Consider the following 24,000-nt stretch of genomic DNA (forward strand, 5'->3'; position numbering starts at 1 on the left):
GTAATTTCCGTGCATAAATAAAAACAGTGTTTTCTGGGATAACAGCGGAGTACGAGATACAAAGCACTGTTTTTACATTTATCGTGTCGTATAAGCAAGTGTTGACTGTGTGGGTACAACATTTATGAAACCTATAAAATGTGTATCTCTTTAACTTTTTTTCTATAGCTTAGCCCGTGGAACAAAACATGTATCAGCATATCGAAAACATTTCTACAAAAGTTCAAATCATTCTGATGAATAGTCTTTACATTATTTTGTCATGTTTCGATTCAATGCTTTGTTTATTTTTCATGTAATAATGTTTAAAATCGTCAATCTAAAAGCAAATTTTGGGGGGACCATATACTATCATTCTACATATATTGAAGCAAATGCACACCAAATTTTAACACAAACAGTTTTGTTTCATGAATGTCAAATGACTTGATGAGGAAAACGGTTTATTTTAAGGTAGCTCCCACCCTTCACCTGCAAAATAATTGAGACAGCCAAAAACGAAAAATGTTGGATACAGCTTTCTACAGAGCTCGGCACAAACCATCTATATCAGATGCTAGATACTTTGCCACTTCTTCTTCTTCTTCTTCTTCTTCTCTCTTCTTCTTCTTCAGCGTTCCAGAATTGTCTGGTTACGTGTGAGCTCGTTTTCCCATTTGGGTTCCCCACACTATACTCTGAGAGCATAGTCAGCTTCACTCCGCTTTCGTTGAGTAGGCATGCTGGGTATTTTCGTGTTTCCATAACCCACCGAACTCTGACATGGATTACGGGATCTTTTTCGTGCGCACTTGGTCTTTTACTTGTGTGTACACATGAAGGGGGATAAGGCACTAGCAAATCTGCACATGTTGCCCTGGGAGATTGGAAAAGTCTCCACCCTTAACCAACCAGGCGGCAGCGACCGGGATTCGAACTCACGACCTCCCGATTAGGAGGCCGACGTCTTACCACCACGCCAATGCGGCTTTGCCACAATTTCAACAAGGGCGTGCCACTGCGGACTTCCTGGCAGCCACTGGTCTGAGGATCTAGCACGGCCACCAACATCGAACGCAGAAGAAGAAGAAGAAGAACAAGGGCGTGTCATAAAACAAATGCATCAAGTGCCTTGCCCTGTTTTTATGGCTATATAGGTACAACAGATAACACAAGCTTGCTCAAAACAGGTATTGAAGCCTCTGCAATGTGCTCCAGCTATACACTTAAGTGACTGCTGGACACTGGAGCACATTGCGGAAGCTTCAACATACTGGGTCGGCGTCAGGATGCACTTGTAAGACAGTAGTCTAGGAAATGTTCTTCTCTTTATTTTTTATTTTATTTTACACCGACCGTACTGATCGTCCTTTAGCAAATCAAGCGTACATAATACGACAGAATCGTATGGGTTCCCAGGTCTGTAAGTCCACGAAAGAGTATTTACTTAATATTGAATAGTATTTGCTTCAATCGAATGTGGTACTATCTGCCCTTACGGTGTGTGTGTGTGTGTGTGTGTGTGTGTGTGTGTGTGTGTGTGTGTGTGTGTTTGTGTGTGTTTGTGTGTGTGTATGTGTTTGTGTGTGTGTGTGTTTGTGTGTGAGTTTGCGTGTGTGTGTGTGTATGTGTGTTTGTGTGTGTGTGTGTGTTTGTGTGTGTGTGTGTATATGTGTGTGTGTGTGTGTGTGTGTGTTATGAAGAATGAATGGCAAATTCAATGTTAAAAATCAGATCCATTTTTTCAGAACGGTCACAGATTAGGGCTAAATCATCTTTTGGTATTAAGTGACAGCGTTCAAGAAGACCAGATATATATATAGGGTTATTCTGTTATCTAAAATCAACAGCTTACTCCCGCATCCTCGTAGTGCTCGCAGTCGTGATCACCAATGAGGTCTGCAGGACAGTTCACCAGTCTTGATTCGCTGCCGACACAATGTACGTCGTCCAACCAGATGGGGCTTCCTGCGCCACCCTTACCAAATCTTGCAAGAATGTAGGCTGTGGCTGCAGACCTACATTAATAAAGTAGGGTTTACACTTCACTGCGCGTTTACTTTTAGTAATCCAAATTCAAAGAGACTGCCAACGTTCCGAAATTCAGAATTAAATAAAAACAAGAAACGTATGTTGTTGGAACGTTTAATTATTGACAAAACAAAAGGTTACGCTCACTGATATATCGACCCAACGGCTTGCAGGGAAGACATTTTTTGAGATAAGTTTTGTGTAATTCGTGTTTGTCTGTGCAATCAAAAGACCGCTGGGTTGATATATATCTGTGAGCGTTAAGCTTTGTTTTGTTAATTGTTAACCGTTCTAATAACATACCTTTCTTGTTTTTTGATTTTGTTGTTTTAGTATGTTTGTTAATAAACTACTCGTCTTAAAAAAAAATAGGCAGTTGGGTTTGAGGGCAGATCTTTGTGATGAAGCCGTTTATTGTAAATCCAATTATATGACTAAAAGGGACATTCATTCCCCTACCTTATTAAGAAAACAGATAGAGTTTACATGACGCAGTGTCTATACAGTAGAACCTACAACGCGGACACCCCCCCCCCCCCCCAATCAAATTTTCAAAATCAAGGTTCCCGCGTTAAAATGGACAACAAATCAGAACTGCTAAAACGTAACATGTTCTGCATGTCAATATGAAGAACAATCTAATTTGCATCTACAATAATGTGTTGTTATCATCAAGAACAATAACAGACAGCTGGTAACGGTTGGATAAAGACGAGTGATGTACATTATTACAATAGTCAATGTATTCCTCTGATTTCAGGGACGTGTTCTGAAAATGTAAGAAGTAACTGAATATCACATGTGTGTTCAGCTCTGTCATTGCTGTGACTTATCAGTGACAATGCTTTTGAATGTGTCATTATAAATCTGTGCTTGCCTGAATAAAAAATTGTTGAAGAAAAAAAAAGAACAATAACAGATGCGCCACATACTCAAATTCCATGTACATATTTTATCAGACATGGGTGGTATGAGGGTTTCAACGCGAAAGTAATCTTTAAGAAGTTGACTCATTCAGAGAGCTCACTGCTGGCTCTGTTAACTGATCATGGCTCTTGAAAGGGCATTTTCCAAGAATGTGTGTGCGTTTAAACAAGTGGGATGTGAACAGCCATAGTTAAAAATGTACAAAATTTGAGTTTAATTTGAAGCTTTCGCTTTCCTTAATGCCTGCTAATTTTAATTTGTTTCTGTTTAGTTGGACAGGGTACATCTTTATTTGTAAAACTCTTTCTGGCATGTCACATAACAGCCGAACATGTCTCATATGACTTAAGATTCTGTGGGTAGTTGACGACATGTGTTAGGCCACACAAAAACATTGTCTGTTTAGGGTAACCCGACCGACCCTATCGATTTGGCGCCGACCCAAAAACTTTTTTTTTATTTCAAAAAAAAAAAAGAAAAAAAAAGAGGTAAAAATGCTAAAAAGAGACATTTGGCGTTTCTTTCTCTCCCTTTCTCTCTGTTTTATTCATACGTTAGTTTTGAAACATGTATTCATCAAATATAAGAAGTGAATTTACACACACACACACAAAAAAACAACCAAAAAAAAAAAAAAAACCCTACCTACCTACCGACCCTACTTTTTTTGGTCATGTTACGCTAAACAGACATTTTTTTTTTTGGCCTTAGCTCCAATCACTGACAGTTTGAAGGAAATGCGTTGTGGAGTTACTAAAATGTATAGTTGTTTGTCTCATTACCCGCTAAAACAGCTTCAAAAACTGCCTTGTATGCCGGGGGCCCGGGTGGTTCAGGTGGTAGAGCAGTGGACTTGTGATCGAAAGGTCGCAGGTTCGAACCCGGCCGGGACAGACACGGGTCAACTGGATGTGCAGACCCAGAGACTGTATCCATGTCCCACCCCCGTTTCACCACAGTGGCACATAAAAGACCTCGGTCAGTCTGCCATAAGTGCAGATGGCTGATAGCACCTAAACACGCACACACTTGTGTATCGCATCTAAAGTCGGGGTGAAACCCGGGAACATGCCCCAATGGCTTTGCCGTGATGGCGTAACACTTGAATTTCTCTCTCGCCTTGTATGCCTTCTGAGAGGAGTGACACCTACATCGCCCAGCATGCCATAGTCTCTATGTTAGACCAGATATGTGAACAAAAATGACAGTCTTAGATGCAGTTTTGATTGTTCTGTCTAGTCACATGCAGAACATGTTTCGTTTCAGTTGTTCTGATTTTTCCGTCGATTTTAACGCGGGAAACTTGATTTTGAGCGGCTTCTGTGTTGTACGTTCCACTGTATTGACACTACGTCATCTAAACTCAATCTGTTTTCTGAATAAGGTAGGAAAATGAATGGCCTTTTCAGTAATATAACTGGTTTTACAAGCAATGTCCTCATGATAAAGATATGCCCTAAAACGCATCTGCCTAGTTTGTTTTATGACGGGTAGTATAGTTTATAAGAGATTAGATTTTGATTTAAGAAAAAGACATATCAAGAGGAAAAAGAAGAAACAAGTCGCGTAAGGCGAAAATACAACATTTAGTCAAGTAGCTGTCGAACTCACAGAATGAAACTGAACGCAATGCCATTTTCAGCAAGACCGTATACTCGTAGCATCGTCAGTCCACCGCTCATGGCAAAGGCAGTGAAATTGACAAGAAGAGCGGGGTAGTAGTTGCGCTAAGAAGGATAGCACGCTTTTCTGTACCTCTCTTTGTTTTAACTTTCTGATCGTGTTTTTAATCCAAACATATCATATCTATATGTTTTTGGAATCAGGAACCGACAAGGAATAAGATGAAAGTGTTTTTAAATTGATTTCGACAATTTAATTTTGATAATAATTTTTATATATTTAATTTTCACAGCTTGTTTTTAATCCAAATATAACATATTTATATGTTTTTGGAATCAGAAAATGATGGAGAATAAGATGAACGTAAATTTGGATCGTTTTATAAATTTTTATTTTTTTTTACAATTTTCAGATTTTTAATGACCAAAGTCATTAATTAATTTTTAAGCCACCAAGCTGAAATGCAATACCGAAGTCCGGGCTTCGTCGAAGATTACTTGACCAAAATTTCAACCAATTTGGTTGAAAAATGAGGGCGTGACAGTGCCGCCTCAACTTTCACGAAAAGCCGGATATGACGTCATCAAAGACATTTATCAAAAAAATGAAAAAAACGTTCGGGGATTTCATACCCAGGAACTCTCATGTCAAATTTCATAAAGATCGGTCCAGTAGTTTAGTCTGAATCGCTCTACACACACACACACACACACACACGCACAGACACACACACATACACCACGACCCTCGTCTCGATTCCCCCCTCGATGTTAAAACATTTAGTCATAACTTGACTAAATGTAAAAACGGTAACGTACAAAACAATGTGTTGAACCACACAGCAACTAAAAACAAGTCGCGTAAGGCGAAAATACAATATTTAGTCAAGTAGCTGCCATTTTTCAGCAAGACCGTATACTCGTAGCATCGTCAGTCCACCGCTCATGGCAAAGGCAGTGAAATTGACAAGAAGAGCGGGGTAGTAGTTGCGCTAAGAAGGATAGCACGCTTTTCTGTACCTCTTTTTGTTTTAACTTTCTGAGCGTGTTTTTAATCCAAACATATCATATCTATATGTTTTTGGAATCAGGAACCGACACGGAATAAGATGAAAGTGTTTTTAAATTGATTTGGACAATTTAATTTTGATAATAATTTTTATATATTTAATTTTCAGAGCTTGTTTTTAATCCGAATATAACATATTTATATGTTTTTGGAATCAGCAAATGATGGAGAATAAGATAAACGTAAATTTGGATCGTTTCATAAATTTTTATTTTTTTTTACAATTTTCAGATTTTTAATGACCAAAGTCATTAATTAATTTTTAAGCCATCACGCTGAAATGCAATACCGAAGTCCGGGCTTCGTCGAAGACTACTTGACCAAAATTTCAACCAATTTGGTTGAAAAATGAGAGCGTGACAGTGCCGCCTCAACTTTCACAAAAAGCCGGATATGACGTCATCAAAGACATTTATCAAAAAAAGGAGAAAAACGTTCGGGGATATCAATCCCAGGAACTCTCATGTAAAATTTCATAAAGATCGGCCCAGTAGTTTGGTCTGAATCGCTCTACACGCACGCACGCACACACACACACACACACATACACCACGACCCTCGTTTCGATTCCCCCTCGATGTTAAAATATTTAGTCAAAACTTGACTAAATATAAAAAATGGGAAGGTTTTAACTACAATACATAACGAACAAGTTTCCACAAGAAACAAAACTCGTTTCGTTAAAATCATCGCCGTGCATACTACCCAGCCGTTAAACAACCTATTGTGAATTGAACCTAATAACGGTTTCTTGTGCAGAAATAAAGCAGCAGAGTTGAGCTGGCGCAAGTAGCTGCAAGCGTATAGAGGTTTAAATAAAATATATTCTATTGCAAGTAACTCGTAAAAGTCATCTTCAGTGACTTGTACTCACGTGCTGAAGCCCAGCTGACGACACACAACCCGGGCGTCTGTGGCATCCCAGTAATCGTCACACACAGTGCCCCAGGAACCGTTGTTGAAGACTTCCACCCGTCCCTCCCTGGAGTGAGCACCATTCACCAGACGGATGGATCCAGAGGCAGTCACAGTCCCTGAAGTCATTGCAGATACACGTCATTATAAGCACAGAAATCGTAACATTTAACAAACACCAAAGGAACTTGCTTGAACGGAAATTATAAACCTTATTCGCGCTTGTTATGTTCTTGATAAATTAAGACAAAAAGATATGGCATTTCAAAAATAAAATCTGTTTCTTGCAAGACATTGTATAATAAAACAAATCACAAAAAAAGGTTTTATCCACGAATGAAAAGTACACGCCTTATTCGACAAAAACTGTATACACTTTCCAAATATAAAAAATGAGTACATCCTCAACATTAAATGTGGCTACCATCTTAAGGCTCAATCCGCTTCACGTAAAGCATCAGTTTCTGGCCACAGACACTGTCAGGCTTTTACACAAAGTAGAAACACCCTGTCGTTCAAACACTTAGGCTACCACTAAAAAGCATCATAGGTGCCCTCCATAAAGTGCGAGCATTTTTTGAAGAATTTATTTTTGCGTGGCCAGCCGGACTGACTTTAAAACAAATCGGAAGCCTGCTTGTAAAACCTAATAATAACTTGACAGCATGTGAAACAAACATTCTTAAATCATCAAATACAGTTCTGTAGTTCTTTTTACATCAAGACAAGATCAGTACAGTTCCAAGTTTTCAAAGTTTGAAAAAAAGGGAGCCCAAAATGCAAGGTCGTGTTTGCCCTAGCAGACGCATTTTCTGAATGTCGCCAGTTTCTTTGAACGGTCAACCGAAACCGCACATTTCATGCCACACGCAGTTGTTTGTTGCATTTTAGATTCAGATGTACACGATAACGTGCTATTGCAGATACAGCAAGTCGCATGGAAACAACAAACTGACGACTTATAATTCATCACGTGTGTAATAAAGGAAAAATGGGTCACACGGGTCCATCTCTCTTTCAATTTAGCAAAGTTGAATATGGAGACATCCAGTTCATAACAAAAGCAAAACCAAACATCCAACATTACAAGTCAGAAGTGAGAAAAGATGGTTTTTTTATTGAGAAGATTAAATAAAGTGTAAGCACATTGTACCCGCTATCAAAAACAAAACTTTCGCTTGACAATGCTAGAGAGTATAGTGTAAATAAACAGTCGCAAATGTTATTTTGTTAGTTAATTCCGCTTACCGCAGTTGTCACTGATAAAGTTTTTCATGGGTTCCACAGCGGAGGTGTCGCCATCACACACAGACGTCAGACAGTCAGCAAAGTAGTCAGCTAGGGACGAGTTTGACGTTGCCAGGCACTCGGCTTGAGATGGATCAGCAAAGATGGCCACGCACTCCATCGCGGCTTGCTCTTTGTTTTGACAGCTTGTGAATTTGCTGGCCAGGTCCTTGCAGGTTGGACTGCAACATTGACATCAAAGCAATGTTCATCCCGATCACATTCTAGAGCAAGGTTCAAGTAAGAATATTACTTTAAATTCAAACCCTGGATTATTCCAGTGCCATCTTGTACAGAATGCACGGCGAGAAACCACATTCATAAAGTAGGAAATGTAAGTTAACATAGTACGTAGGAATACACATTGTACAAGAAATGAGGTTGATTGGAGATAAATAGGTCATAATATATCACGTTGTTGAACATTGTTTAGAGGGAAATAATACGTGTGGGTTGCGTGCAATGACTGAGTAGCGGAAAGTAGTATGTTCATAATAAGGGTTTGTTCTCATGGTCGCAGACAGGCAAGAATACTGGGAAACTGTTTGAGAAGACGCGGAAAAATATGGAAAGTGCGAAGTAAATTCAGCCAGGCAGAATGCTAGAAAGCTGGTTAAGAAGACGAGGAAAACTGTAAAAAAAAAATAAAAAAAAAGCGAAGTAAGTATTACGCAGCAGCACAGACGTTGTGCGCATGTCCTGAGAGTAGCGGCTGATTGGTGCCTGAGAGTAGCGGCTGATTGGTGCCTGCGCCAGTATGTGAAAGCACGAGAGGGTATTTGTAATTACGCTGAATATCAACTGGGAGAAATGAAAAGGCAGGGGATCGAAACGTGCTTGGCATTTTGTATTGATTTTGTTATGCTTGTATGTGCCTTGAGTCGCCTGTTGGTGAGATATGTGCGCGTTATAAATATTCGTATTATTATTATTATTATTATTATTATTATTATTATTATTATTATTATTATATCTGATTGACCTTGGGAAATTCCCACGAGGGAATTCTCGACAGAATTGCACCACCTATTTTTTCTGCATAAATGTATTCGTGGTTTCCAAGTCCTGATACTTTTTCTGTTACCCTGGGATCTTGATCGTGTGTGTGTGTGCGCACAGTGGTGTTCGGACACCACAAATAGTTTGAAAACGTAGATTCTAGAAAATAAGTAAATGAGGTCGAATCCACGCCGATAGCAACTAACTGGTTTTAAGGCCGGCGCGATACCGACTAAGCTACGTCCCAGCGGAGAGTCACTTTAATAAAAGAAAGCACGTCCAAGCTTATAGTTGATACTTTTCTATGTTGTGATTTGTGTATACACAACGCATACGAGTCTGAAACTGCCTTTAAGTTATCACATTTACTTGGACACTTGCACGATTCACTGTGACTAACACGTATGTCAAGTCCTTCTCTCTTTGGTGCAAATAAATCCACCACACTCAGCTGTTACTGCCTGGAAACCAGCACATACAATTCCGCTTTCGCTTGCCCTTCCTTCGCCTTTTTATGCCAGTTTTCTTCACTCGCCTTTACATGCCAGTTTTCTGCTGTCGCCTTTTCATGCCAGTTTTCTGCTGTCGCCTTTTCATGCCAGTTTTCTGCTGTCGTCTTTTCATGCCAGCTTTCTGCTGTCGCCTTTTCATGCCAGTTTTCTTCACTCGCCTTTACATGCCAGTTTTCTGCTGTCGCCTTTTCATGCCAGTTTTTTTCACTCGCCTTTACATGCCAGTTTTCTGCTGTCGCCTTTTCATGACAGTTTTCTGCTGTCGCCCTTTCATGACAGTTTTCTTCACTCGCCTTTGCATGACAGTTTTCTATGTTGATTTAGTACAGAAGAAGAACATTAAAAAAAATACATAAACACTCATTCGTCTTCAGCACGACGGCTATCTAAAATCCATGTACACGTTGTGTTGTTAACCATGGCGTGTAGAACTTGTCAAACATGCGACGTAAAAGCTACGTGGCCTGTGGTATTAACAGCTATTGTGTTTTCAGCGTATCAATAGGGTCCGATATTTAAACCAAACAAGTTAACCTCGACGAGTCCAAGACGAGTGCAAACCATGTATAATGAGTGGACACGTTTGATTATAAATTGGATCATTCTAATTTAGTTCAGCTATCATATAGCCATGTTTGATTATAAATTAGATCATTCTAATTTAGTTCAGCTATCATATAGCCATGTTTGAGTAAACTGTACTGACTTACCTCTGAACAACATTGTCGTGATTCAGTACGATGTAACTGACGAGCGCGTCATCTGTCATATTCCCTTGCCCCGGAAAGAGGGTCGTCATCGCATTGTTCATGGCGTCAGTCGTTGTCTCGTCCCCTACATGATATGAAAGCACAAGGACACGTTTTAATCGCGGGGTGTCAGAGAGAGAACTGAATTGAATTGATTTGAACTTTATTTTCGAGGGTGACAGAATTAGCAATGAAAACATGCTTTGGTTCATCCGGCCCTCGCCCATTGAGAGGTAATTACATAGGAGGAAGATATAGAAATCTAGTTAACTACAGAACCTTCTTCTTCTTCTTTGTTCATGGGCTGAAACTCCCACGTTCACTCTTGTTTTGCACTAATGGATTTTTACGTGTATGACCGTTTTTAACCCAGCCCTTCAGGCAGCCATACGCCGATTTCGGGGGGAAGCAGAAGAAAAAAAAGTACCACACAGTGACTCTGGCAGTCCCTCAGAGACAAACTTTTGGTCCGAGCACGTGACGACCACGCTCCGTTCCGCACGCCTGAACTCCACGCTGAAGACTCCGTCCTTCCTCAACACAGCAGCTGCCCTGGACTGGTCGTAGTCTGCGAAGTCCACAACGCTCTGAGAACCATCCTTTACTTGCCAGGGGGTGGAGCGTTTGTTTTCGCTGAACTGGAGTGCAGAAATAGCATGAGTGAGACCATGACAGATGCACATAGGCAAGTCTCGTTGACTTAAGCGTGCTTCTCACAAAGTTCAAAAACAAAATCTTTGGAAACATCAAAGCGTAAGCTTCCGTTCTCAAAGGGAAAAACAGATCGTGTCTTAGTAAACAAGAGTCGGTTTAGCACTATGCATTTCCTGCCGTAAACAACAACTTCGACCGCAGCACTGATCATCATTATTATCACCATAGCCATCATCAACAACAACAAAAACAACAACAACAACAACAACAACAACAAAAACAACGTCATCCCCACCACCACGACTACCAATGTCACCACGACTACCACCATAACAGCAAAACAAAAACAAAAACAAACATGATTACAAATCTATGCGATAAACGAGCACTTTTCTATACGTTTTCCGCTCAGTGGACAACTACATTTATGCACATCTATTAAATCACAATTCCGTCTCTCATGAGGTTTGCTGAACAATGTCATCTTATCACGTAAACAGCAATACTAACCTGATGAAACACATTCACAATAACATTCAACACCTTTCAATGTCACATACTGTAATAGCTAATCTTAGAATTGTATGTACGATTATGCTTTTTGATCATTGGCTTTTTGTTATAAGTAGAAATGCGGTGCCATTTCCATGTTTATGTACAATGAAAATAGACATGAAGGTTTTCTCATCTTATCTCATCTCTTCTCGTCTCATCGTATTTCATCTTATCTTATCATAAAAACATCCGACAGCGATTGACCCCGAAAATCGACTTCGCTAATAGTTTGCTAATATTTTGTCTGTGATGCATTTTAGTCGGTCTCCGGTCTCTGACCGATCCAATTTCCCCAGGACCTATAGCTTTAACCCCAGCAGGACACAGGTCCGATTAACCTACAGAAGAAGTGGTCAAGGGTCCGATAGTTTTTGACAATGAAGCGGACATGCGGACTGTTCAATTTTCAAGAGGAAAGCTTGTTTTGGTTTTGCCAAGCGGAAGTTAAAACACTGCGTGAGGAAAGCTGGTTTCGGTTTTGCCAATTAGCGAAAGTATGCACTGCGTGTGACCAGTTTGTTGGGTGAACGAGGCACCATATGGGATCTGATTCTTTGAATTAATTTATCCTCAAGTTGGATCAAGAAGAAAAAAAGAAAACCGAACCCATATGGTGCCTCGAGTGCATTCATTGGCTCAGCAATAAATCGTTTAAACCAATGGGAACAACCCGTGCATGTTCCCACATGCGCAAGGCATTACTTTTCGTCATAATATCCGGAAAAACTGTTGTGCGTTCGAACGAAAATTAAACGAAAGAGAAACGACATGGGTCCGAAAAAAAAGCTCAAAGCAGATAAAAATCAGCAGACATAATTGATGCCCATGCTGCGTTCGCCAGCCACTGTGGCTTCAGCTGAACCAACAACAACGTCAACCGAGAACGAACTCGTCGAAGTGGAGAGTGATGGTGACAGTCGCGGAAGGTAGAAGAATTAAAACTGAAAAATCTTTTTAAATGCGGTTTTACGAGTCGTGTTTTTGTCCTATTGAAATTGCAATCTCAGGACACTGTGTCCTATTGATTTTCAGTCTTCAGGACAATTGTCCTAAAGGCTGCTAGAAAAATGTACATCACTGATGATGTGAGGGTGTTGACACAAGTAGGAAACCAATCGGACAGACTATATGAATACAGAATTTTTTAAATATGATAAACTGCCAAGAATCAGATAAACGAGGGTTGGGTAATTAATTGGGACCTATTTTGGAAGTGGTATTTATCCCTGGTTTACGTGTGTTGTAATGATGTGTTTCTGTTTGAATTATTGCAACGTATTTTTTTCCGATATGGCTGGAAATAGCGTAATTGCATGACGTTTTTGCATGCTAAAATTAGATCCGTTTTTCGATTCGCATGAACATATTTCCTGGAACGTCGGAGCGTTTGTAAGCAAAACCATGACATAATGCCGCACAGAGATCACGCAATCACATTATAACAAATCAAAACATTTGACGGTGTCATTTTTCAAACCTTGTCCAGTCGTCTCATTGAGGTTCGTATCTTCACAAATTCACTGGTATTAGCGTTGACGACCTTGACCCACACGGTGTCCGGGGAGAAACGATGACTGTCCTCCTGGTCTACCGCGCTGCCTGGAGTCACCTTGACCCGGTAGTCCCCGCACGTGAAGTCCGCGAGACGATACTTACAGGGAAGCTCCACGTCCGCTGTTTCTCCGTTGAACATTATCAGTGTTCCGTAACGTCCAATGGAGCATGCTTTCTCGTCTGAGAGAAATCATTAAAAAAAAAAAATTGAAATGAAAACATTCTGAAGAAGCGTTGAAGTTATATTGGAGGTTTTAATCTGTACGATCTCGTTTTATAGACAGGGCTAAGCCATCCTGTGTATCATCTTGTTTAAATAGACAGGGCTAAGTCATTCTCTGTACCATACTATTGTTTTATAGACAGGGCTAAGTCATTCTCTGTACCATCTTGTTTTATAGACAGGGCTAAGTCATCATGGCTCTCTTTAACACGACGAATGTCATTCTACTAGTTGTACATTAGTTTTAGATTATGCATATTCAGTTAAGTCACAACTTTAAATTGAGCTCTGAGCTATTTCGACTTTAAAAAAAAAGGGGGACAGACTCAACACATTCCCCCGATTTAACATCTCCATACTAGCTGTTACCTTCTTAAATTTCTGTAGGTCCGGGATGGCAAAATACCCCCCCCCCCTCCCCCCCCCCCCCCCCCCCCCCGCTGCCTCCTTTTTACGTTTAGTCAAGTTTTGACTAAATGTTTTAACGTAGAGTGGGGAATCGAGACGAGGGTCGTGGTGTATGTGCGTGCGTGAGTGTGTGTGTGTGTGTGTGTGTCTGTCTGTCTGTGTGTGTGTGTAGAGCGATTCAGACTAAACTACTGGACCGATCTTTATGAAATTTGACATGAGAGTTCCTGGGTATGAAATCCCCGAATGTTTTTTTCATTTTTTGATAAATGTCTTTGATGACGTCATATCCGGCTTTTCGTGAAAGTTGAGGCGGCACTGTCACGCCCTCATTTTTCAACCAAATTGGTTGAAATTTTGGTCAAGTAATCTTCGACGAAGCCCGGACTTCGGTGTTGCATTTCAGCTTGGTGGCTTAAAAATTGATTAATGACTTTGGTCATTAACAATCTGAAAATTGTAAAAAAAAATAAAAATTTATAAAACGATCCAAATTTACGTTCATCTTATTCTCCATCATTTTCTGATTCTAAAAACATATAAATATGTTATATTTGGATTAAAAACAAGCTCTGAAAATTAAATATATAAAAATTATTATCAAAATTAAATTGTCGAAATCAATTTAAAAACATATAGATATGATATGTTTGGATTAAAAACACGCTCAGAAAGTTAAAACAAAGAGAGGTACAGAAAAGCGTGCTATCCTTCTTAGCGCAACTACTACCCCGCTCTTCTTGTCAATTTCACTGCCTTTGCTATGAGCGGTGGACTGACGATGCTACGAGTATACGGTCTTGCTGAAAAATGGCATTGCGTTCAGTTTCATTCTGTGAGTTCGACAGCTACTTGACTAAATGTTGTATTTTCGCCTTACGCGACTTGTTTACATTTAGTCAAGTTTTGACTAAATGTTTTAACGTAGAGGGGGGAATCGAGACGAGGGTCGTGGTGTGTCTGTATGTGCGTGTGTGTGTGTAGAGCGATTCAGACCAAACTACTGGACCGATCTTTATGAAATTTGACATGAGAGTTCCTGGGTATGAAATCCCGAGACTTTTTTTTCTTTTTTTCGATAAATGTCTTTTATGACGTCATATCCGGCTTTTCGTGAAAGTTGAGGCGGCACTGTCACGCTCTCATTTTTCAACCAAATTGGTTGAAATTTTGGTCAAGTAATCTTCGACAAAGCCCGGACGTCAGTATTGCATTTCAGCTTTAAAAATTAATTAATGACTTTGGTCATTAAAAATCTGAAAATTGTAAAAAAAATATTTTTTTTATAAAACGATCCAAATTTACGTTCATCTTATTCTCCATCATTTTCTGATTCTAAAAACATATAAATATGTTATATTTGGATTAAAAACAAGCTCTGAAAATTAAATATATAAAAATTATTATCAAAATTAAATTGTCGAAATCAATTTAAAAACACTTTCATCTTATTCCTTGTCGGTTCCTGATTCCAAAAACATATAGATATGATATGTTTGGATTAAAAACACGCTCAGAAAGTTAAAACGAAGAGTGGTACAGAAAAGCGTGCTATCCTTCTCAGCGCAAGTACTACCCCGCTCTTCTTGTCAATTTCACTCCCTTTGCCGTGCGCGGTGGACTGACGATGCTACGAGTATACGGTCTTGCTGCGTTGCATTGCGTTCAGTTTCATTCTGTGAGTTCGACAGCTACTTGACTAAATGTTGTATTTTCGCCTTACGCGACTTGGTTACATTTAGTCAAGTTTTGACTAAATGTTTTAACATAGAGGGGGAATCGAGACGAGGGTCGTGGTGTATGTGTGTCTGTGTGTCTGTTTGTTTGTTTGTTTGTTTGTTTGCTTAACGCCCAGCCGACCACGAAGGGCCATATCAGGGTGGTGCTGCTTTGACATTTAACGTGCACCACACACAAGACAGAAGTCGCAGCACAGGCTTCATGTCTCACCCAGTCACATTATTCTGACACCGGACCAACCAGTCCTAGCACTAACCCCATAATGCCAGACGCCAGGCGGAACAGCCACTAGATTGCCAATTTTAAAGTCTTAGGTAGGGGTTCGAACCCACGACCTCCCGATCACGGAGCGGACGCCTTACCACTAGGCCAACCGTGCCGGTTAGAGAGAGAATTGAATTAAATTGAATTGAATTGAATTGAACTTTATTTAACAAGGATTAAGATTTAAGGCTACGCCTTTTCTTACAATCTGTCCTTGGGACGCATAGACACACAATTATATAATTAAAACATTAAAAATTAAAAAGTTAAAAAGTTAACCAACAGAAGGAGGTCGGAAAACTTCAGCACGTGATAATAAATATGACGATGATGATGATGATGACGATGATGATGATGATAATGATGATGATGATAATAATGAAGATGAGGCATGAAGAGCATACATATGTGGTTATTCATAAAATCAAATGCATACTATGCAGGTAATTATAAATACAAGCTGGTAGCAATCGAACATGTAGCAATAGTACAACAAAAATATGTTCAGAATATACAATGCACAGCATATCTTTGACGTAATACTAAGTGTGGTAAATCAAAAGGCGTTAAACTACTCAGACATTAAGTGGTTTTTAACACATTTTTTAAAACTTTTTAATGACTTTAAGTGCTTAAAGGATGATGGAAGTGAATTCCAAACTGAAGTACCCAGCCAGTACAGGTTGTGTGTTTTTGCCGTGAGAGTAGCTGGCTTCGCTCCTAACTTTTTTTTAACTTTTTTATATATTTTTTTTATAGCATCATTGCTTGAGCATCTCGCGACGGCTACAATGTTGGACCTGTGTACGGGACGCTTTAAAACTGCTCGCAAAGGCAAAATAAATTTCGTTAAGGGAGAAGTCCTCACTTGTTCACTGCTATCCAGATAGTACTGGTTTGCCAGGTAATACTGTAACATGTCAATCCTGCCTGTTGTTCTGTACTCATTCAACAGATTGTTTGATGTTGATTTTAGTACACTAGGTCCTTCAGGTGATCCTAACGGTAGCAATCTGGAGGGTTTAAATCAGGCGAGTGTTGCTAACGCTCCATGTCAAACCTCGTACTCTTGAGGTGATCGTCTATAAAGCTCAAAAGTCAGACCATTTACCACTATGTGAAATGATCATACATAAACTCACATTATTGTTAACCAAATCTGAAGCAGTATATTCAACAGATATAGAAGTTATTAGTATTATCGTGGCTTTCATGTTTTTGGGGGGTCACCCTGTAAACTTGGGTGTTAGCTATAAAAAGAACCCATGTTAATCATACCTGCCAGTGAGAACTCAAAGGTGACAACACCGACGAACAGCACCAGAGGTAGGAACAAGGCTGATGACAACGGCATCTTCAAAGTTTGCTGCAAGTCCGATCTGAAATTAAGTAGAAGCGCAATGCTTTAATTGGCACAGTCGTCTCCATTACACACACACACACACACCCACCCACACACACACACACACACACACACACACACAAACACACACACACACAGACACACACACGCACACACCCACTGTGACCCACATGTTGTTTTTTTTAAAGAAATAAATAGTGTATACGTTTATTTTTGAGAGAAAGAGTTCGAATGGACACACCTTTGAAAAGGATGGTGGGTTAGATTATATAACACAAATTGACAAAAACGCAAGGTCGTAAAAATCAGACTTCGCAGAACACTTCAACTCGTGTTTTTAAGGAGAAGGTGATATCACATGTATCAGTGCAAGGAAATAAAAGTTGAGACGAAGTGAGGAAACTGTTGCATTTTTTAACGGAAATGTACTAACGTTTTGCTAAAATAAAAACTTTCATTTCAGAAAGCCCTTACGTGTGCCAAAGGAGCTGCCTATTGTATTTGTTATGAAAATAAAACATTGCTGTCATGAGCAGACACAAATTGTGTGGGCTTTCAATGACAACAAAGCGTTAGATTCTCTGGATAGTTAGCACCAAAAGCAAGATGTCATTTATTAATTTGCATACCCAAAATTCACGCCGTTTTGACGTGTGTCGCAAACATTATCTGCCCCAAACGGCTAAACTTTTGCACTTCTTTGCATCCCCGAAAATGGTTCATCATGACACCAAATGACTCTGAATAAGAGAGCTACTTGTATTCTTTGTATTCGCTTAAAAACATTCACAATAAAATTAAGACTAATTCCAAGCTTATACCGTCAGAAATTGGAGTGGCTTCTTCCGCCTAAATTAATGTTCGATTCAACCGCATGCGACGTCACGCATTTTATACTAGTTGAATTTATTTTTTCTCGGTTCCCCCATCGTTGTTAATTATCCCCCCACAATGTGGACCTATCTGCTTCGGTGACGGATGGTCAACACATCGCAAAATGCACGTGCAAACCGTGACGCCGTTCCCTTGCACAAGTTACTGACATTCACGTGCAGTCCACAGTAACATGTCTGGGTGAACTATGTTTAAAGCAATAATAAAAAACGCTGGCTCTGGACCCGAGTACTCTTCAGACTGGCTCGCTCCCCCAGTGTGAAAGTTTTTGTCTTGTGCACGTGGATTTAAAAACAAATATATATTTAATTTATTTTACACAATCAAAAAAATTATTAGAGTAAAATAAAACATTAAAACGTTCATAATAAACAATAGTAAACAAGAATTAAAAAAAATAAAAAAATAGACCGCCCATGCCGGGAATCGAACCCGGATCCCTTGGATTTAAAAAAAAAAAAATATTTATTTATTTTACACAATTAAAAAAATTTATTACGGGAATCGAACCAGGATCACTTTAGCCATAGTCGGAAACGCTTTCCACCAAGCCACCAATTCTATCATTCCCCAGTGAACTCAAATGCCTATACTCCTCGCGCACAGTGGTACACGCACGCAAAGCACGCACGCACGCAATAAGCCTGGAGTCGCTGTCGCTGGGTGGCTGGCGGATTAGCCGAACGGCTGTTCTATCCCACCGCGAATTGCGCCCGCCGTTAAGAGTGGATTTTGTGATTTATTTGGCATTTAGGTCCCAGGTAACATTATGAAGTTTTAATACGATCAATCGGACCTATTATCAAGTTAGTGTATCAACTTTTGAACGAACTGCGCCCAGTAGTTTCCCAGCAATAAGCTGTTAAGTCGAGACAGACAGACAGACAGACACACACACAATTAAAGTCTGCTGGACCCTAGTACTGCGTACTCGGGGATAAATTACGTTTTACATCACGCATGTGATAAAAACATGCTGTTGAGTAATTTTGTTAAAACGTCCTTTTTAATCTTCGGTTAATTGCACGTTCAGCGATGTTGAAATACATCTTCTTCTTCTTCTTTGTTCATGGGCTTAGACTCCCACGTTCACTCATGCTTTTAGCACGAGTGGATATTTACGTGTATGACCGTTTTTACCGTGCCATTCAGGCAGCATACGCCGATTTTGGGGGAGGCATGCTGGGTATTTTCGTTTTTCTATAACCCACCGAACTCTGACATGGATTACATAATCTTGTCCGTGCGCACTTGGTCTTGTGCTTGCGTTTACTCACGAAGGGGGTTAAGTCACTAGCAGGTCTGCACATAAGTTGACCTGAGAGATCGGAAAAATCTCCACTCTTAACCCACCAGGCGGCAGCGACCGGGATTCGAACTCACGACCTCCCGATTAGGAAGCCGACTTCTTACTACCACGCCACTGCGCTCGAAATAAATGATTCAGCGTACCTTTCATCACACGTTTTTGATTGGTTTTAGATTATTTTATTATTGCATCATTTTGCTCCAAGAAGAAATTCTTAGAGTTTGTTAACTATCCAACTACTCACTTTTGTTTTTATTATTTATGTTTTCCCCACTGTGTTTAGTTAATTCCAACACTTGTAGGTATTCAATGAAAAAAACACGCACAGGAATATCGAAAAACAAATCCTGAATTAAACTTCCAAAACTAACGTGAAGAAAAGTTAAGGGGCTTACTGTCCGTCAGGTCTGAATTGCCTATATTGGACATGACTTGGTTTATACGATAGTTAAAAAAAATTTAAAAAAAGGAATTCGGGAGCTGGTTAAAAACGGGATGATGACGGGAGTGGGGGTGATAAGATATTTTAAAGAGATCTGTTAAGATTGGATAAATGTGAGTACTTTGTATCACCTTAGTATAAGTGGGGTCTACAGACGTAATCTGGGGGGATGGGACGATAAAATCGAGTGTTTATTTCATCCAAATGGTTTTTAAAAGTGATACAATCAGAGCCACATTTGATTAATACCGGTTAAAAGCAGGTGTGCGTGATGGGAAACAACACCCCAATATCGAGAAAACCTTGATTTCTCTTCAAATTATTTACAAGGTGCCCAACTGCTGGCCTGTCTACAAAGCACATTTAGACAACACAACACATTTTTCATTCACACACACACACACACACACACACACACACACACACACACACACACACACACACACACACACACACACACACACACATGTATGTTAATACACCAGATATAAGAGATATGCTTTGACCGGCGAGGTAATTTGATACCCGAAAACAAATCGGAACGTATCATGTTGTTTTATTTGCCCTTAATGTATATAATATGTCGCGCGCGCTAGGCCATGGCATGGGCGATACCCTCACGCCGGTGTAACACGAGAAAATTACTCCCACGAGAATTTTACTCCGGAGTAAACATTTCGAACGAAAAAGTTACTCCCTTTACGAAAAAAGCACTCCCCCATTTCACGAGAAAATTACTCCCCAAGACAGGTGAGTTCCGAGTAAACATTTCGTACAAAAATGTTACTCCCCTGACGAATAAATAACGAATAAATTACTTCTCCCAAACACAAGCAATTTAACTTCCCATGTACGAAATTTTTACTCCCTTGTCCCCTGTTAGTCTTGGTGGTGGAAGGGGTGGAAGGAGGGTAGCGCGACATTCGTGTGCGCGAGATCACTTATTGGCATTATCCCTTCGCCCGCATCCCATTTTTGCGTACGAGATTTTTACTGGACGTAAAAAAAAATGGGGAGTAAAAATTTCGTGCAGGGAGTAATTTTGTCGTGCCTTGGGGAGTTCTTTTCTCGTACGAAAAGTGTACTCGGAGTAAGAATTTCGTACGAAATATTTACTCCGGAGTAAATGTTTCGTGGAGTAAAAATTTCGTGTTACACCGGCACTGGCTTGCTATCTGGAATCTCCCTAATGCGGCCAATCGCAGCCGCGAACACACACCCCGACCATTCAAAAACGGAGTATGCCGAGTGTGGCCGAGGCGATCTCCGGAGTAGCGGGTAAAAAGTGGGCGAGGTCTGTGGCGGCGAGCGGGCCAGTCTCCGCCGCCGACACATATCCCGAGGTTTCAATGTAAACAAACGACTGCTGTGTCGCCTGGGCGAAGCAGCACTGTCTGTCTACAGTTTGCGACTGAGATTATAAGCTTAAAAGGATGTTTTTACACTGATTAGAACCATCTAGCTAAGTTTGACTTGTAAATACATTTAAAGAGCAGAGAGCTGTGGTTCCAGCCTAGGTCTGTGTGGTAGTGCAGAAATTGTGTTGGTGTGAGCTTGTGGGTGTGTTGGTATTCATGTACGGTCTTGAAGTTTATTTTGTTGAAAACACAGGGGTAGAACAGGTGCTCATAGCTGAGAGCCTCTCCGCAGTCGCTTTAGCTATGGCTAAGACACACCTACTCTCCGCCTCTTTAAAAAAAAAACTAACGTCAACATGTTTTGGCCTGAAATAGAGAAATAAAATAATAACCGTGGCAACACTTACCAACTAGAAGGCTGGGCTCCAAGAAGAGAGGTGATGTGGTCGCTGTGGGCCGAGATATTTATACAGCTACATCTCCCTGCACAGTGTTTAACCATCAGCGAATCACGTGCATTGCCAGCTCAGCGTGTAGCGTCTCCTGTCAGGCCATTGGTTGAGCTCAGCTGTTGCTACAACCAAAACACTCCTCCCCCTCCCCCACCACCACATTAATTCACTCTCCTGTCAGGCCATTGGTTGAGCTCAGCTGTTGCTACAACTAAAACACTCCTCCCCCTCTCCCACCACCACATTCACTCTCCTGTCAGGCCATTGGTTGAGCTCAGCTGTTGCTACAACTAAAACACTCCTTCCCCTCTCCCACCACCACATTCACTCTCCTGTCAGGCCATTGGTTGAGCTCAGCTGTTGCTACAACTAAAACACTCCTCCCCCTCTCCCACCACCACATTCACTCTCCTGTCAGGCCATTGGTTGAGCTCAGCTGTTGCTACAACTAAAACACTCCTCCCCCTCCCCCACCACCACATTAATTAACTCTCCTGTCAGGCCACTGGTTGCGGTAAATGCTCACGCAACTGTTGCTACGACTAAAATCCTCCTCCCCTCCCACGCCCCCCCCCACTCCCCCCATCCACATTCACTCGCTATTTGGAAGTTGAAAAATACAGGTTTTTCTTTACTGCAGGACACAGAGGCTTAACTTTAACCATATTTTCTTTAAATTTGTTTTCACACGAGATGAGGCAACCATCTTGAAAAGTCACAAGTGGCCAGTTATCATAATTATACACAATATTACCGGGTTCTGGTCAGTCACTGAGCTCGATTGCACAAGCGGGGTGTAGACAGTCTAGATCAGGGGAAGGATACTGCAACTTCAAAGTTTCTTACAGCCGGTGGGCCTTCACAAGCACAAGATACTGGTTTGAAGAAAAACAAAACATGTGTACCTTAAGTAATGTAAAAGACACGTGCAAGACAACCCAACCGAGGTAGCGACTATCAAATGTTTGATCCAGTTAAACACAGTGAACCTTGCATCAAAGCAAAGTGCTGAGTCTTAGTGTGACAGGGCGGCCAGTCACCAATTATACAGTAAAGTTTGTGTCATTGTCCAGTCTAGTGTTTGTAGTTCATGTTGCCGATCGCTTTATGTTTTGTGTAATGCCATTATCTGTTCTAAGTTAAATTTTGAGATGCACATGTCCAGTCACCGGTAGATCCTAAGCGCGCTTAGCCGTCTGTGTCCATGTTCTGACCAGTCTTTGATCCTTTGAACTTAAGCTGCTCTCCAAGGAAGAGACGGGTAGCCGCTGGCCAGCAGGTGTTGTTATGTAATATGGAGGCCTTTCTGTCTCTGTGTTCCTCGGCTGGCGGCATGTGGCGGTGTGTTTTCAAGTAGGTGTTAATTCCTTTGAAATTGATCCGGGTAGATGTTAGACGATGCCAACTGGGCTCGAATGTTTGAGTCTTTACCTCTCCCCCCTCCCCTTTCCTCTTGTCTTTAGTTTAACCAATGAAACACGGAACCTGCTTAGAGTGTCGTGGTTACGGGTGGTTACTAAGATGTTGATTGGATGTTTGTGACTCTAGCTAAAGTTTGATTATGTATGTACATGCTAGGGAGTGAGAGAGAACTTTGAGAACTTCGGAAGAGTGTTGACGTATTTGTTGTGTGCTCCGGAGATGTAGTCAACTTTGTATTGTGGCTTGTAGCCACCGGCTTTGGTCGGGTAGGCGGAGAGGAGGAGAGAAGATGCTAAACACAGGAATACAAGTTTGCCAGTTGTATCTTCTGCTGTTGTCACATCTGTTGTTGGACGGAACGGAGAAAGAAAGACGTGTATGTCTATGTGTCCGTGAGTGATAGTCCAGAGAGAGTCCGTAACACATCACCAAGAGAAGAAAACATCAGAGTTTCTCGAACCTTCTACATTAGGAACACCACGGTACCAAAATAAAAAGCACTAGTTAAGAAAGACGCACGAATCGATTGAAAACTGTGACATTGGCACGTAACAGTTTACGTCACCTTCAAATTAAAAATACCCAGTAAAACCACATTGCGGGAAAAAAGAGTGTGTCCAAGAGCGATTATTTGAAGAGATTTTGTTTAAACACTAAATTGATATTCTCAAAAAATAAGAAAAGAAGGCTAACAAAAAGTAGCTTGAACACTTTGGCTAGGAGGAGTCCTGCCTCAAATTGTATTTAAACGTTAAAAAGTTGTCATTAAATAGAACTGTCTAGAAACTAAGAGATAAGAAACATGGTCTGCCCCCCCTCCCCCCACCCCACCCCCCTTCGGTTTGTGATAAAAACATTGTTTTGTTTTTGTTTTTGTGTGGGTGTTTTTGAGGAAAAGATATTCTGTAGATATATGTTTTAATTTACAATTATTCCGTCCAAATGTTTGTACATTTTAAACAACTGCATACAAAATGTGCAGTTCTGCCGAGTACAAGCAAGCATCAACGACGAAGAAAACACACACCATAATATGCATGCCACAAAACATTGATCTATACAAACAGGTTTTTACTCCCCAAATAATTCATAATACATCCAATCAAATCATCAACTGCATCGAAGATTTTGTGTGGGTAATTTCATGGACTGGGAAAGATGGTCACCCATCCATATTTCTCCAATTAAGCTATATTATTGACGTGAGTGGGTGTTTTTTGTGGAAAATATATTCTGTAGACTTATGGTTTAATTTACAAGTACACTCTTCAA

The 24,000-nt window shown here is 40.5% G+C and overlaps 2 protein-coding genes across 3 annotated transcripts in view; both read right to left on the reverse strand.

Annotated features, from left to right (window-relative positions):
• Positions 1-1,076: 1,076 nt before the first annotated feature.
• LOC138976413 (uncharacterized) overlaps positions 1,077-24,000 on the reverse strand; it is a 66,232-nt gene continuing 43,308 nt past the window's right edge. Inside the window, exon 8 of the mRNA XM_070349262.1 lies at positions 1,077-1,997. Coding sequence (XP_070205363.1) covers positions 1,823-1,997 — 175 coding nt within the window. The 3' untranslated portion in view covers positions 1,077-1,822. The remainder of the gene's footprint in view (positions 1,998-24,000) is intronic.
• LOC138976414 (uncharacterized) lies at positions 7,763-21,399 on the reverse strand. Of its 2 annotated transcripts, none has more exons than XM_070349264.1 (6): positions 21,262-21,399; positions 16,767-16,867; positions 12,777-13,033; positions 10,518-10,728; positions 10,052-10,175; positions 7,763-8,012 (listed from the first exon to the last, which is right to left on the reverse strand). In XM_070349264.1, the coding sequence occupies exons 2-6, from the start codon at positions 16,840-16,842 to the stop codon at positions 7,778-7,780; spliced, it is 903 nt and encodes a 300-aa protein (XP_070205365.1). In that variant the 5' UTR covers positions 16,843-16,867; positions 21,262-21,399; the 3' UTR covers positions 7,763-7,777. The 2 variants fall into 2 exon arrangements, with proteins under 2 accessions (XP_070205365.1, XP_070205366.1); XM_070349265.1 differs by having other exon boundaries at positions 16,767-16,854; positions 21,262-21,301.

Source organism: Littorina saxatilis, linkage group LG9 (genome assembly GCF_037325665.1).
Source record: "Littorina saxatilis isolate snail1 linkage group LG9, US_GU_Lsax_2.0, whole genome shotgun sequence".
In the NCBI taxonomy this organism is placed as follows: domain Eukaryota; kingdom Metazoa; phylum Mollusca; class Gastropoda; order Littorinimorpha; family Littorinidae; genus Littorina; species Littorina saxatilis.